This window comes from Microcebus murinus, chromosome 8, assembly GCF_040939455.1.
Source record: "Microcebus murinus isolate Inina chromosome 8, M.murinus_Inina_mat1.0, whole genome shotgun sequence".
Classification (NCBI taxonomy): Eukaryota; Metazoa; Chordata; class Mammalia; order Primates; family Cheirogaleidae; genus Microcebus; species Microcebus murinus.
Window position 1 is genome coordinate 44,676,078 of NC_134111.1, and position 17,259 is coordinate 44,693,336.

General features: G+C 33.1%; 1 protein-coding gene across 3 annotated transcripts in view; it reads right to left on the bottom strand.

Moving 5' to 3' along the window:
• The window catches only part of SCN3A (sodium voltage-gated channel alpha subunit 3), a 120,441-nt gene that overhangs the window by 26,872 nt on the left and 76,310 nt on the right, over positions 1-17,259 (bottom strand). For all 3 annotated transcript variants that reach the window (XM_012761182.3, XM_012761180.3, XM_012761177.3), the window contains exons 16-19: positions 15,849-16,022; positions 14,530-14,886; positions 11,978-12,448; positions 210-330 (exon numbers count right to left, since the gene is read on the bottom strand). In XM_012761182.3, coding sequence (XP_012616636.1) covers positions 210-330; positions 11,978-12,448; positions 14,530-14,886; positions 15,849-16,022 — 1,123 coding nt within the window. The remainder of the gene's footprint in view (positions 1-209; positions 331-11,977; positions 12,449-14,529; positions 14,887-15,848; positions 16,023-17,259) is intronic.

Here is a 17,259-nt window from a genome sequence, read left to right on the forward strand (position 1 = left end):
ACATATCACATCATCTTAATTGTCCAGGCATAGTCACTGCTATAGTACAATCTGGAAATACAGATAGGTTAGTTTTTTAAAAGAAAAGAGGAAAACAAAGATAAATATGCCTTCACCATTTCTTTTAAACATTTTCTTTAAATGAGGTATATTTGGTCTCTGTAAAGAACTACGGGAGATTGCATTTAATCACCTTAGAGCTCATTTACCTTCAGTAAAACAAGCTTCCGGTTTAAGGTCTTCCTCAGGTTCAATTTCAGCTTGTTCACCTTCTCGGGGTGGAGCAACATCAACTGTGCTTCCTTCAGATGAGCTGGTTGCATTTAATTTCTGGAAATAAAATTCCATTTTAAAGATGTGATTTTTCTCCCCTTTTATTCAACTAATTGGGAAACGCTCTGTCATAGTGTCAAAAATGATAAAAATGATAGATTTGACTCCATTAATGTTACTGATAATTGTGTACTCAAAATTGAACATAAAGTCCTACTATTCATGTGGCTTACTGACCTGATTCAGACAAAAGGTTAGATAACATTCAACATGGGTAATTTGGAAAGGATGGATTGTATGGATTAACTTGTTTTTTGATCTCTGTTTTGTATTTGAAAATAACCTCAGGCCAAACCAAGAATAGTTTGATAAAAGTAGTATGCTGACATCTACTAATGATTATATTAACTAAAATGCATCATATCAAATTGTAATTTCCCCCTCTTCAGATGGAAATTTTCAGAAGGCAAAGCACATTACCAGTTGTTTCTAAGTACTGTCCATGTTTCTGTAATTTTAGAAAGGAAGAGTGGCACATTAACATTAGTCACAGTCATTATATTTCAACTTTGAGCTATATTTTTCACTGGCTTACATAATTTTCTTCTCACTTTACTAGCAGAAAAATGATGGATCTCTCTCTCTCTCTCCTTTTTTTTGAACTGCATAACTGGGTTCAATACTTGCCAAAGAATTTTAAATGAAATGGAAATTTCTTCTTAAATGGCATTGTCCATAATCTGTATAGACTTTCATTAGGAGCACATTCTGAATTCAGCATGTGATCAGGCTGTGGATTTTTCCTTTAAATAAATCATTGTGACATGCCACATGGCTAGAAGAGCCACTTTAATGTTATAAGAATAAATATCTAATAAGTACTCTGAGATCACTTGGGAAGACATTATGAATGTGCAATGTTTCATGAAAATTGATGCCAAGACATGACATACAGCACAACCTAGATAATGTAAAGCTTTTAGGATGAAAGAACAGCACATGGATATGTTAATGGTTTCAAAGCCCCCATTAACTTTGGTAGCTAAGTGTTAGGGTCACTCTGCTCTAGTCTTCTAAAAGAGTTAATGTGCTATTTTTAAAAAGACCTAAATGACTCCCTAAACTCAGGTCATATTGGGGGAATTTGACTCAAAATTCCTCATTTGTAGAAGTCATAATGTAAATATAATTTAATAATTTATAATGTGAACTACTTGAAGAGTAGTAGTCAGATGATACTTTCTGTGGTGTTACTTTTTTTTTTTTTTTTTTTTTTTTGAGACAGAGTCTCGCTTTGTTGCCTAGGCTAGAGTGAGTGCCGTGGCGGCGTCAGCCTCGCTCACAGCAACCTCAAACTCCTGGGCTCAAGCAATCCTTCTGTCTCAGTCTCCCGAGTAGCTGGGACTACAGGCATGCGCCACCATGCCCGGCTAATTTTTTCTATATATATTAGTTGGCCAATTAGTTTCTTTCTATTTTATAGTAGAGACAGGGTCTCGCTCTTGCTCAGGCTGGTTTCGAACTCCCGACCTCGAGCAATCCGCCCGCCTCGGCCTCCCAGAGAGCTAGGATTACAGGCGTGAGCCACCGCGCCCGGCCTGTGGTGTTACTTTGAAGGTGACATTAACCATATCCAATTAAGTATGTTGTGAAAATTACTTTAAGTCAAACTATGATTTTACAATATAGTACCTCCTAGTATGGGATATGCTCATGGCTCATGGTTCTTAGTATCATCATAGAACAAGAGTTTTTACCATTAAATTCCTCTACATTTTGGAGACATGGGAAAGACAAAATATTTTCTTTCTTTCTTTTTTTTTTTTTTTTTTTTTGAGACAGAGTCTCACTCTGTTGCTTGGGTTAGAGTGCCATGGAGTCAGCCTAGCTCACAACAACCTCAAACTCCTGGGCTCAAGGAATCCTTCTGCCTCAGCCTCCTGAGTAACTGGGACTACAGGCACATGCCACCACGCCTGGCTAATTTCTTTCTATTTTTTTTTTTTAGTAGAGATGGGGTGTCTTGCCCTTGCTCAGGCTGGTCTCCCAGAGTGCTAGGATTACAGGCGCTAGCCACCATGGCTGGCCAAAATATTTTCTCCTCCTAAGATTTTCCTTCTTCTTACCGACAGGATATCTTTATTATTTTAAGAAAGACATAGGAAAGTTGCTTCTGGGTAGAATTGTAGCAGCTTCTGGTATAACTAAGAAAACCCTGGATAATTGTTTGGTCTCAGGAACTAACTTTTCTCTTCCAATTTCTCTGGTAGTTTATGAGTTGAACACCATGACTTTTGATGAGTGACAGCAAGAACATTCACTGCATAAATAACACTAGTAAGAAACCAAATTATTTTGAGGATATATAAAGCTTCATGTTTCTTCTTCTTTCTCTGGGCTAATCCAAGCTCAATAACTTTTTCTGAAATTGATCATGGTTCACCTCCTCCATGAAGCCTTTCTTGCTTGCATGATTTCTCCATGCTAAATTTTATAAAACATTTAGTTCATTATACTTGTTTCCTTTTACCAAATACTACCATAAATAATATATATGTATATACATATACGTATATACATACATACACATATACCAAGTACATACACACATACTCACATAATATGTACACAAAAGATCCAGTATATCACAAATATAGAATAGAAAATAAATATTTATGCTGAGTTCATGAGGAGTGACTAAGTGATTGAATATATTTTTATATTACTCTTATAGATAGAATTTTAGTGTTTAGATAATTTCATTGCTATATTTTAATATATAACTCAATTCTAGCCCTGTCTAATCTATCTAATTGTATTAGAAAATGCATTTTCTTACCGAATAGAAATTATTATTATTATTTTAATGATAAATTATTATTTTAAATTATTTTAAAATTATTATTTTAATGGTAAAAACATATATTTCCAAAGTGTTTCTCTAAACATTAGCAGACATTCAATAAGGAGATATGAGGGAAAAATATAAGCATATATGTCTACACACATATACACATATACTTTCCCATTTGAAGACTTTAGAAAACATACTCACCCTTCACTTCTCATTTTACCACTGCTAATATAACTGTAAAATATTTAATTTTTCACATAGTTTTCTACCATATATTCTGCAGATGTCTTATATTTAAATACAAATACTACTTAAAGCAACCCTTCACAGCATAAGTAATAATAGCCACTAACCTGAATAGCAATTGAATTAATTGTTTACCAGGTTTGGACCTCTTGATATATTTTTGTTATTTATATAGCCTTTAGATTATAAACATTTGTGAATGTGTTTAACAGTTTGTGTATAAATAATCTCAATATTCTAAAAGCTTTGGAGGTTATGCATTTATACATCTTAAAGTAGAGAGGGACAGTGTTCAGTTAGTTCAGCTTTCTCTCCCTGGCATTATGAGGCACAACATGTCTTTTGAAAATAGACAAGGAAAAAAATCCTGCGTTCTTTCTGCTCTTCTCCAAGGAGTAGGGACCATTTACATGGAGAATCTTTATGGTTGTCCAGTTTTTCTGATTGTAAGGATAAGCTTTTTTAACTTAGGCTTTGGAAAGCTTTTCAAGGAATGTTCAGAGGGTGTCTTACAGGCAAAGTGTTTTCAAGCCCAATGACCCTTGTGAACAAAGCTTAGAAGATGGTAAAACAGTGCTCATTTTACTAAAAATGGATTTATGGGAGGCTTCCTTCCCTGTGAAGGTTGATGTAAAGTGAACTCTCCCAAGTTGGAGAACCAGGCTTAGTCATGATTTAATATTCTTTGTCAGAAATGGTACTACATTATTTTCCAACTCCATAGGCCACATTTTTATCACAGAAAAGTACATATATTTTATTTTATGGAGTTGTGAAAATATTGTGTCAACTATGTAACATTTCCAAAATTGTGAATTTACCTATATTTACAAATTAAAATGTGAATTGTGCTCTTATTAAATTACATCAACTTACCAATATGATATACTGCCTGATATGCTGTAGTCACTGGATACATAGAGAAGTTTACTGCTGCAATTTTAAATCACTAATTTACACTCTGGAAAACTATTTAAGCATTTGAAATTTTATACATTCTTATACATATCTATACTAATTCTATACATTGATATAATCTAAATAACCTAAACATTTTTAAATTACGTTCAAAACTTTGGTATTCACACTCTAGTCAAGGGAAGTTTGTGATACATCTTATCATAGCCATACCAAAATGACTTCCAAATTTATTTAAAAGCATATAACTGATTTAAAAGCAAGTAACCAATGATAAATATAAAGAATAACTTACTTTCTTTATATTGCCATAGCTGTGATACTACAACGATATAAAAAAAAAAGCAAAGAAACCTGAAACAAAATTTACCATATTAAGAAACTTGATGACTATACTAAATAACCAAAATTAATACTTGTTCTGAAGTAGTTAGAAAAATATAATTGGGAATATAGGCATAACAATAGAAAGCTTCTATATAAAACCACATAGTACAAGTTCAAACTTGTTTTCTTGTACTATTTTCTCCCTACCCCTCTGATATTTTACGGCACTTAGAAGTTAGATTCTTCCATCCCTTGTAGAAACTACGGGGTCTACAGAGGGATGATGGCTTATGCTCTACAAATGCACGCTGGAAAGCAGGTTTTAAGATGCAACATTCTCCAGGCCGAATTCAGCCGCAGAAAACATGCCTGGCTGTAGCAGAAGCCCGGCGCAATGCTGTGGAAGCTGCACCCTGATCCAAGAACCATGTTCTCAAAAGACATGGTACCTGAATATGAGGTTTTCATGAAGGTTAACTACAAATACCACTCAGAAGAATGGGTTATCTCAACATAAGAAATGATAGAATTAACACCCAAAAAGGCCATGAGACCATTTCCCCCCTCTACTAACATGACCTTATACAGAAATTCTCCCATATGATGAATATTGCTCTTGATTTTTATCCAATTAAATAATGAAATTTAACTTTCAGAGGTAGAAGAGAATGTTAGCAACTGGCCTACTTCCACTGAAATGCGCTCACATTTCATTTATTTTCAATCAGCTATCAAATGTGTGACTCTCACAAACTGCTGTGTGACTCAAGAGGCAAAACAAAAGATTCAGCCATTACAGATTGCCTTTAAAATCTAGCCATTTTTTTTTTTTTCTCAAAAATTCTGGATTTTATCTTGCTAGTAGAAGACAGAAAGTCTTTTGGTGCCACATACTATCAGGGCCTTAGTCTGGTCTTTTGGATATGCATATCCATATCTTGACTCGTGACATTTCACTTGAAGAACAGGCAGCCACACAGTGAGGCCATTTGGTTGCTTGTCCAAGGCAGGAAGAACAAGACGAAAACCAATAGCTTTTTTTTTTTCTGACCACTTATCAAATAGTTAAAAATATAAACCAGCACCATCTAGTTTACCTCAATACATGTTAAGTATACAACACGTCTGGTATTCTTTTCATTTTAAGATAGCCTTAATATTAATAAGAACATCGTATGTGAAACTATAAAGAATTATGTTGTAGTTGAAGAGTAGGGTAAAAGGGCATCAAGAAGACAAAAGAAAAAGGCCATTTATCTGGAAGAAGGGACACAAAAATTCCCATCTGAACTAACCTTAATTGGATTTTTTTCAACAGAAGTACACTAAAGCACCAAGATAGTTCTCTAAAGGTCAAGATGGGTTTAAAATGACAATTCACACACTCATCTGTGTCTCTAGAAGAGTTGCCTTGCATTTAATTTCACAAAGAGCATTTGAAAGACACTGGCAGTGTAATGGAGAAATTGAAAGCTAGGGCCATTCTCTCATTGCTTTCCAGATTCTGAAAACAGAGCAGGGCACTTTTTCCAGAAAGGCACATGCTCTGAACTTTAGTCAAATATCCACTTTCAAAGTTTCCATAAAGACTTTGAAAAGGAGGAGGGAATCTTATTGTAAACATGGTGTATATAATAATTTGCCAGTACTATTTAATTCTATTCTGCTTGTGAAGAAAAATAAATCCGATTTTCTTCAATGTTGTTTTACTCCTAAAACTAAGAAAGTCAATGCTAAGTAAAAATTGCACAAATCACCAGGGACTGTATTTTTTTTTTCTGTTTTTCATTAATAACTTAATTCCTGAATTCATTGCATTCTATAGCTAATTCTCAATAATCTTTAAGGAAGAAGAGAGTATGTATAAAAACTAAACCTAGAGACCATCCCGAATTCTAATTAGATATTCTTTTCCACCAAAAGCCTTGAAAACTACTCAATAGTTATGAACTTTTCATTTTGGCTTCCTGCTTTCCCTCCCAGAATCTGCACTCTGGCTGAGATTTCAGTAAGCAGTGATTATTAACAGGAGAAAGTTGTGTTAAGAAAATAAACTAAAAGCTTAATTAATCCACAAATCTACAATAATATTGGGAGATGCCCTTTACTCCTCATAAAACTATAATTAATAAATATTAACCAAAAATTGTAAACTTTCCAAGTCTCTTTTTTGCCTGCTCAGTTTTGGGTAGAATATTCAGAGAGAAATTAATGTAGATCATGAAAATTCCAAATCAAAAGTAGGTATAGTAGACCAATAGCTAAATGATCAAGATGCAATAAATTTTTCCTCCCCCATATCATGATGCTTTCTTTGGATTACTTTACAATGATGACTATGGTTTTGCAGACATATGACAACTTTCCTAAGCTATTAAATACATAAAAATCCAAGATATGTGGTGCCCAAATACATACAGACTATGGCCCTTCATCTCCAAAAACTCATGATCACCCTACTCATTTTTACAGAGCATTTCCCCCAAAACATGAAAGCAAATATTTCCATTTGGAGCACATGAATTGGATAGGTTGAAAATTATATTCACAGATCTGAATATAATAACCTGAAAATGGCAGTACTATCAGAAAAAAAAAACCACTGTGAGGCTCATTTTGGTAATACAATTTACTTATAAGGGCTGAATCAACAACAAAAGTGTGGTCTTATTATAATGAAATAAAAGCAGAGAAATAAAAAATGCATGCTCTCTTAAGTCCTTCACTATAGTGAACCTTAAACATTCCTACCATGTTTTTAAAATAGATATTATAAATCTTATAGAGCATGCAATTATTGATTTTAAAAGGCTGAAAGCCTAAACTGAAAACTCATTAGCAGAATTAAATACGATGTTGGGACTGCCCGTCTTGCCTGACCATGCTGTGATGTGTCACACGATTCAGCAGAGAGCAGCTGGACAAGTCTAGCACTTCCTTGCCATGGCAGGGGAAGGAACATAGCTGAGTAGCATGCAGGCAGGTCAAAATTTATTTAGAAAGTGATTGTACATGTACAACTTGCTTGGGTAACCTGGGTAAAAGTGGTGGCCTCTGGCTGGTTAAAAAACACCAGAGCTGCATTCCTGATGGCTCCAGCTTGATTTTATCCCTGTGAGAAGTAAGAATGGTAAGCAGTGAAGGTCACAGTATGAAAATGCTAGATTGTGTTTGGAATTCAACTTCAAATATGATTATTAAAAACATTTATTTTATATCCTTCACTTAGGAAGTAAAACAATAATCTTTTCAAAACTAAATTGTAAAAATCTATAGTTATAAAAAAATGTCAAGAAATCATGGTTATGTGAACTTTAAAAATAGAAAAACAAACAAAATTCTACATTGGAGCTTGTCAAAAGATTAATATAATTTTTCCAAGATAAAAGTATCACTATTTTGAAATTCATGCCTTCAGTTCCCTTCCATTTTTTCATGCAAAGGTTTACATTTGTTTCTGCATTAGCTGAACATTTGTTTCTGCATTGCTTATGTTAGTGATATCTGTATATACAGATATAATATATACACATAATATATATTATATAATATAAAATAATAGCAATTCATATTATTACCTCTAAAAACTTCTAGCGATCAGCTCTCTTTAGCTGCACTAGTCAGGTATACTTTTTATGAAAATAAATGGAAGGAATAACGTAGCTACAGTTTTCAAATACCATCAAAATTAATGATTAATTTTCTGCTACCTTTTAAAACAGAAATTTCATGCAATCCTTTTTTTTTAGTGAAAAACATATAACTCTGGTGGGTTTAACTTACGTGAGTGCTTACTTTATCCCCAAAGAGTAAGGACACTCTTTGCTCTCCACAAAGGAGAGCTCAGTGTTCTTTTGCTACTTGTGAACAAGAAACATGAACTGAAATGTCACTTTATGGAGATGATATTTTTTAATGTGTATGTATATGTGTGTGATAGCTATTAAAAAAGAATAGCCCAGCCAATATAACTACGTACCTGAAATGTGACCAGTGTTCAATGCCAGCAGTTTTTGGAAATTTCCAATCAAAATTGCATCTTGCTAGAGTTTATCTAAATCTGTTCTATAATATTAGAACATGCTGATATTTGCTTTTATTTTGCAAAACTGTCTGCCTTTTATCTTGTGTGTGAGCATATATGAGAATTGCTCTATTTCTTTTTGGGGGGCACTAATTTTACCAAATCATCCACATACAATTTATTGCTGAATTTAATATTACTGTGCAAGATAATTTGAAATTTTATTCTAGATTTATAAAATGTATAATGTATATTTAATTTGATGACTTTCCCACTAATCTATCTGTACATTTTAACCAATTTCATTATATTATGTAGTTATATTCAAAATTAGCTTGAAAGAAGATAGAATGGTTACTAAAAAAATCACCCAATAAGGAATTTTTGTTCAGGTAATGAAATATTTTCCAGGGCTTGATAATGAAGGATAAATTGTATCTCATTATTTCAAATTTATTATGTTTAAGTCATTTACAAGATATGACAATGAGGCAGTATTCTTCTAAGCAATTATTTGAAATATCTGTGGACATTATGAAGTTTTTGAAGTGTTTTGGAAATGAACCATTTGGCAAAAGGAAATTAAGATATATTTACTTTCTATAGATCTGATGTGATACAATCTATGGTATTCATCTAATAAAAACTTTTTTAAAACTCTTTGGCTTTTTGACCTTTTTTTGACCCTAAGCTGTTTATGCTACTTTGTTCCTAGTCTTCCCTTATTTTCACTTTATGATTACTTCTTTGGTGAGCTCCTCCATTTTCAGGGAATCAGATAATTACGAAATTTGCATTATCATATCCATTTTTAAATCCTGACCTCTTACCCAGACTCTGGTTCCTAGCGCCATCGCTTCTATTTCAGTTTATCTCAATTGAACTCCTCTTCGCACATAAACCTGGTAACTCTTGAAAAAGCCTTTCAAAAATGGCATTACTAGGCCGGGCGCTGTGGCTCACGCCTGTAATCCTAGCTCTTGGGAGGCCGAGGCGGGCGGATTGCTCGAGGTCAGGAGTTCAAAACCAGCCTGAGCAAGAGCGAGACCCCGTCTCTACTATAAACAGAAAGAAATTAATTGGCCAACTGATATATATATATAAAAAAAAAAATTAGCCGGGCATAGTGGCGCATGCCTGTAGTCCCAGCTACCCGGGAGGCTGAGGCAGAAGGATCACTCGAGCCCAGGAGTTTGAGGTTGCTGTGAGCTAGGCTGACGCCACGGCACTCACTCTAGCCTGGGCAACAAAGTGAGACTCTGTCTCAAAAAAAAAAAAAAAAAAAAAAAAAAAAAAAAAAAAAAAAAAAAAAATGGCATTACTAATTTTCCAATTTCCTAGATTCTTTAGCAGGCTTGTCAAATTCCCAGTTAGTCTTAGTTGCCATTACTTATTCCAGCAGCCCAGAATTTCATCACATCATTGCTATCAAATGGCTATTATCATATTCCCTGAGATAATCTTTCTTATCTTTCACTCTGAACTGTTTTACTCTTTGGTATCAGATAGATGTTCAGAAGACATCACTTTCCTATTGTCTTCCCCTGCTTCAGAACAAGCAATAGGTCCTTATTGACTATGCAGCCAATTCCAAACTCTTTGACTTAATTTAAAACTTTACAATCTGAAACTACCTTACACATTCAAATATATTTTCCACTATCTTCTCAACCGATACTTTACTCATGCTGAGTATTTCACCACCTCCCCTTACTACTAAGCTCACTCTCAACTCTGGCTTTCCTTTAGTAGGTTTCAGTTTTTTGTTTTCTGTTCATCTGTATAGGACCCAAACTTTGAGGCCTATTTCAATTCTATCTCTTCTGGTTAGCAATTGATCTTGCTGTTCTCAACACATATAATATGCAGCCCTACAGGATTTAATAGGTCTTTAATGATTTCATGAGTTAGTGTTAGCTTACTCAAAGATGTTGAGATTTCCCTGAAAGGGAATTACGTTATAGAGCTCTCCTTTAACTCTTCTTTACTCCTAGTATCCAGTAGAGTGCCGAATTCATGAAAAGTGCTCAATAAATGCTTGCTAATTCATTGGTATTGCTTCTTAAATAAATCTATGTCAAGTGATGGAAAATAAAATTAGAGTTGGATTCTTAGTTTGTCAGAATGAGAAACCTAAATTAGAATTGAACTCACTAAGCAGACTTTGAGTGGAATTGAGAGAAAGAATATTACTACCTCATTTTGTATGTATTTTTACCTTTTTCAAAGTATTTTCCAATTTACTATTATATTATTTCTCAACAACTCTGAAATTCCTGAAAAAAACCAGGAAGCTATGACTTATTGTCAGCTACTTATTATAAGGATTTCAAATCAAATTCTGTTAGTACATTTATTAAAAAAAGAAAGTTCCAGAATATGCTCACAAAATCAGCCATCAATGGTCTGATTCCCATGGTGTCAACATTATGCTCTCAAGCTAAAACATATCTTCTATGACTTCATTTGTGCTAGACTTACTTCCTGCTAGTGTATTAAAAGTCCATACATAAATAATAGTAAAAAAATTAATACTGTTCTCCACAACACAGACTTAAAGAATTAATGCCATTGGGCTACTATTATGGAAACTTACAAATTCTAATCATATAGTAAGAATAATTTCCTATTTTCCTTCTTTTTTCTTTCTTTCTCTAATTTAAACAACTAGTAATGACAGTAAGAGCAGGTTTTCCATCTACAGTTTAATTATAATTCTCAAGTGGAGCTTTTCTAAATAGTTCTTAGTATTTTCAAGTTAAACTGGAAGACTTTATAGATTTTTTTCATCCTTGACTGGGCAAATATAATCATTCCTACTTGTACTTTTCCAATATGTATAACACTTTCATAAATGAAACACTCTATCATAGTGAATAAAACTTTCAGAGGTTAACAAAAACTACACAAAACTGTCACATTAAAAACATCATAGAAAAACCTAACATGTAGCGAGTAAGGAGATGACACTTCACAGTGATGAATAAAATATAGTTCATAGACTTTTTTAAAAGAGCATAATGTAGTTTAGTAGTTTAGAGTAGAATGTATTAAATAAATCTTTTTTTAAAGGCCACATTTCTTAACCAGATGTTTTCAAACGACCAAGAAAATGAATATATTAATTGTTCAGAATGATGATTTCCTGTGGAAAGCTGGAATTTCTATAAACAGATTTACCAATAAAGAGTATCTCATGATTCTCCAATATCACTATATATATGACTTTCAGTATTACTTTTTAATAATGCATATAAACACATTAAAAATAATAAATGACCATAGTGCATAGTTATTACAGGAAATGCAACAAAAAACTTTAAAAGCATTCTTACCTCTTTGCTTTCTTCTAGTTCCGACTCACTGCTGAACTCTTCAGTATTTAAGTTTTCAAAGTCAGACTCTCCAACAGCAATTGGCACTGTTACAGTGAGGCTGGGATTGTTTATGAATGACATATAATCATTTTCATCGATTATATATTTTTCAACACTGCTTCCAGTACCTACACCACTGGTGGTTCCATTCCCATCTTTAAGATAATTAAGTTCTTTGCTTATTTCAATCCCAGTATTATTGGACACGCAGCTATCTATTTTGTTGCCTTCATGGATTTCTATAACTTTTGGCTTTCTAAAACAGGCTTTTTGGAAACACTCCCGTATCTGATTTTTCACATAATCTATTCCCTTTTGCATTCTTCCTACTGCAATCTGGAGATTGTTCATTTCATTATCATCATCAGTAGCAGCAAGGTTGTCTGAGCTAAATGAACTCAACAATAAGGCCAGAAAGAGGTTCAGAACCTAAAAGAAAAAATTCTGTATTAATATTGAAATATGCATTAAGGTAACAGCCTAAACAGAGAACTCATAGATCTTTGCTAAATTATTTCATGCTTACTACATTTCAGACAATATGTTTAAATCACACACTAAAGAACCTAATATTCAATTCTAAGGGCAAAATGGTACAACAAGCCTCTCTTTTTTCCTGCTGAGAAGGATGCTAGGAAAGCGAGCTTCTAAGATTTAAACTGCGTCTGCTCAGACTTGCTAGTGAAAAGACAAACCCCACCTTTATAGGTTTTGCCCACGAGAAAAAAAGAGATACTTTCATCTTAATCATTTTACTTCATCTTGTCAGTTTGTCTAGGGAATTTCTAGCTTGATGTGTGTAAATAATGAATGCATTCATTTAATAACCTGATGGATGATATGTATAAAAACAACATACTTAAAATACAAATTCCTTTGGTCTAATAGCCGCAAACTTTTATAACAGCAGAAGATTCAAAATGCAAATTACATAAGGTTTAACATCAAATATACTTGGAAATTTATGTGTTCAAATAGCTCAACAGATGGAGAAAAATCTAAAATTATTCCAGGGTTTAGGCCAGACCCATATAATGTAAGTTGCTTTTCTCTTTCCTTTATTTTGTGGAAAAATATGAGGAAATCTTAAATCTTAGAGTATCATTGGGATATATGGAAAAATTACCCAATTAGCTGATAAATTATGGCTAATGCATAATAATTCACTATTTCTGATATAAAAGGAAATTTATTCATAAGAATATTTTTAGCTTGAAATGTAGTTACTGAGTTTCAGAATACGCTACACAATAGGAAGACACAGGCAAAGTAAAAGCCCCAGTTTGTTTCCTTATTTTTGTGTCACATTTTTTTTTCAGAATCCAGAGTTCGCTAATATACTATTCTGGAAAAAAAATTGCATGTTCATAGGTATCCCACTAGCATTCTTTTGAGCAATTTCATTTGAAATGTACCCCCGAATGAGCAGGCCCAATATGATGATATAAAGAAATACTTTGCCCACAGATGACTGAGAAATTGAAGCATTAAAACATAGAAATATACAAATTGTGCTTTTACATTAGTGCTTTTAAGGCACAATTAAAAGTTAAGCCTAGAGGCCGGGTGCGGTGGCTCACGCCTGTAATCCTAGCACTCTGGGAGGCCAAGGCGGGCGGATTGCTCAAGGTCAGGAGTTTGAAACCAGCCTGAGCAAGAGTGAGACCCTGTCTCTACTATAAATAGAAAGAAATTAATTGGCCAACTAATATAATATAGAAAAAATTAGCAGGGCATGGTGGCGCATGCCTGTAGTCCCAGCTACTCGGGAGGCTGAGGCAGGAGGATTGCCTGAGCCCAGGAGATTGAGGTTGCTGTGAGCTAGGCTGATGCCACGGCACTCACTCTAGCCTGGGCAACAAAAGCGAGACTCTGTCTAAAAAAAAAAAAAAAAAAAGTTAAGCCTTTTAAATATGGACAGTTTCCACAAATATGAATAATTTTAATTGTAATAGTTTATTTTCCTTTAATAATACAAATTTAGGAAAGAAAATATTCAGTCCCCTTCCAAGTTACCTGGATAATTACAATACATAGCTAAAATATAATGCCCTATTTCACTGAAATTTGTCTTCAAAATTTGGTAGTATGCAACCTATGCCTCTGAGTAAACCAACATGAACAATTTTGATATAGAACAGATAGTTAGGTTTAGTAGAGGTTATTATTTTATAAAAATAGTATTGGGATAAAATTAGTCTTGGTGATAAAAATGTATTTTATTTGAAAAAAAAAGAAAAATCTAATATTTATATCCAGTGATCATTCAGAGATACACCTCATTTAATCCTCACTTCTACCATATGATTTCAGTTTTGTAATTCATTCCAGTGTTATAAATGGGAACCTGAGTGTAAGAGAAGTTAAACAACTTGCTCATGCTCAGAGTGCTAGAAGGGGGATTTGAATCTAGGCCATTTACTATAAAACCAAGTATATGCTTTCAGGCTACCTTCCTAGCTACCGTCTGATCTTATTCTAATTTATAAGCATTTGTAATACATACATACCACTAGGTTTCCAATGACCATGACCAACATGAAAACAATAAGGCACATGGTTTGGCCAGCGACCTCCATGCAGTCCCACATGGTCTCTATCCACTCTCCACACAGCACGCGGAACACGATCAGGAAGGAGTGGAAGAAGTCGTTCATGTGCCAGCGTGGAAGTTGACAGTCACTGGAGATCTTGCAGACACATTCTTTGTAGCTCTTACCAAACAGCTGCATGCCAACCACGGCAAAAATGAAGACGATGATGGCCAACACCAACGTGAGGTTTCCCAGAGCCCCCACAGAATTGCCAATGATCTTAATTAGCATATTTAGTGTAGGCCAGGATTTTGCCAACTTGAAAACTCGAAGCTGTAATCAAGTGGAAAAATACTCTTAGTAATCACAATATAATCTTAGAAATTAGACATTATTTTATTAGTTTACCATATTGGAGAACCACACCTGAGGGATGTAAAAACCCCAAATATACTAAACTAATTCAATTTCAAATACAGAAAAAGTAGTGTTAATATTGGAATTTTAAATCTGATCGTAACATTGTTTAAATGCAAAAATTAAAATGATAAAAATTTCAGAAATAATTAATAAAACATTTCTGATTCATCAACAGATATACCCATGAAAACAAATTAACATTTTGTTGGAGACATTTTTGAATTTAGCAAACTAATGTCACCTTCCGATTTTGTTTTAGAGAGTAAAAAATATTAAAAGTCTCAGTTATGTATTTTTAATGGGCCATTATAAAATAAAAGTAAAATACTCTAATTTGATTAAAAACATAGAAAGGATTCCCTTCAATTTGAAAAAATACGTATTTTTCAATAAATTTTTTTGCTATAATTCAAAAAAGTTGTTATACAATTGTTTAAGATGCTAATAATATCAAATAATTTCCCACATATTACTTTGAAGTAGTCTCAACTAATATATGTAGAATTAATAAAAAGCTAAAATTAACTGGGACCTAAAGTTTTTATTTGGATTTCTTAATAGACTGTAAGACCAAAAAAAATTCATAAATTTAATATAATTTTAGAAAGCACACATGTGTTTTTTAATGTGCCCTATTATATCTAATCATGATAAAGTATTTCAACACTGTTATCATTCCTAGAAAATAGTTTACATTTAGTTATAAAAAGAATCTTTATGTATTTTCTTAAAATATCACATATTGATATAAATTTTAAATATCACTCAAATTGATAATTATATAAATACACATTTGTTCAATTTCAAATGTTATGAAATATTAATAAACGTTATGCCAATGAGAGACAGGACATAAACAGAGCCAACGCAGATACCAGTCTGAATGATCGCAGTACAGACAATCCATCCACATTTGACAGACCAAGCTCCATTAAACTGAGGCTGACAATAATTCCATCAAAGATATTCCAGCCCTCTTGGAAGTAATAGTAGGGATCCATGGCAATGATCTTGAGAACCATTTCTGCTGTGAAGATCCCAGTGAAGACCTAAAGTAAAATAGTCCTACTTTAAAAAAAGCACTGAAAAACTTTGATGCTGCAAGAATTTATTTAAAAAGAATATTAAACAGCTATGAATAAAAATATCTAAAATTTAAAGTGACACAATGTGACAAATCAATTCAAGGTTAGCAGTTTTCCCCCTGGGAAAGTATTTTGTTAAGTGGATTTGTCTTATTGAATGAATTTGCTGGAGTTCCAGGAAAAACACTAACTTTAAAATATTCTATTGTCTAGATGTTAAATCTGACACTGGATAATAGCTATTAAACTATTGCTCTTTCTGGTATACTACTCCTCTACTATAATCACAGCCACATTTATTTTTTGTATATTATTACATCTGGGACAAATCTACATATTATTGAAAGTTATTAAAAAGTACTTGAAATTTGGTAAAAATCGTATTGTGTTCTCAATTTTGTGCTTGTTTTAAGGAACACCATCTCATTTCTATAATTTTATAAACATTCCTGAAACAAGAGTAAGTTTGCCACAAATGGTTTACAATAATGGTCTCTGGATGCATGCCTCAGAATTAAGGTTAATGGATTAATAGAGCAAGGAACTGTAGATTTAATTGAAACCAGCAGGAGAACATTCTCAGTATGCATATACCTATAATTAAGATTAATAAATCACTTGAGTGTCTAGATAAATGCATATTTGACAATAGAGAGAAAAACAATGAAACAAACACAACATTTGCTTTTTAACTCAAAACCGCAGCCTAAGAAACACAAAGACATGAAGAGTAATGAAATCATTCTTGCAGAAAGTCTTTTAAAGCAATTCTCTTAATACACTATAGGTAAAAGCTGCATTTTATGACTGTAAAGTCAAGCTTTTACCAAGATAAATCAGCCTTTACTTTGAAGGAATTCTGTCAAAATAATAGTATTAAAGTTATTTGATTTCTGAAACTATCATATTCATTAAAAGAAATCTTGAGCCACCCTTACAAATGTATAAATTCAACTAACACCTCATTTTTTCAATCACAGAAATATCTAAGGGAAATACTCATCCCAGAAAAAAATAGCTGAACTGCAGTTAGTCATCCATTCATTCAGATAGAAATAAAATGTATTTTAAGGAAGTCTAGTACATGAAAATCCACATATATGGCAAAATGCACATTGAAAAATAATTTTTTCATTTTATAGAATAACTCACTATGGAATTTTTTTCAAATAGTGAGTTTCCCTGGCAAATATAAAATAAG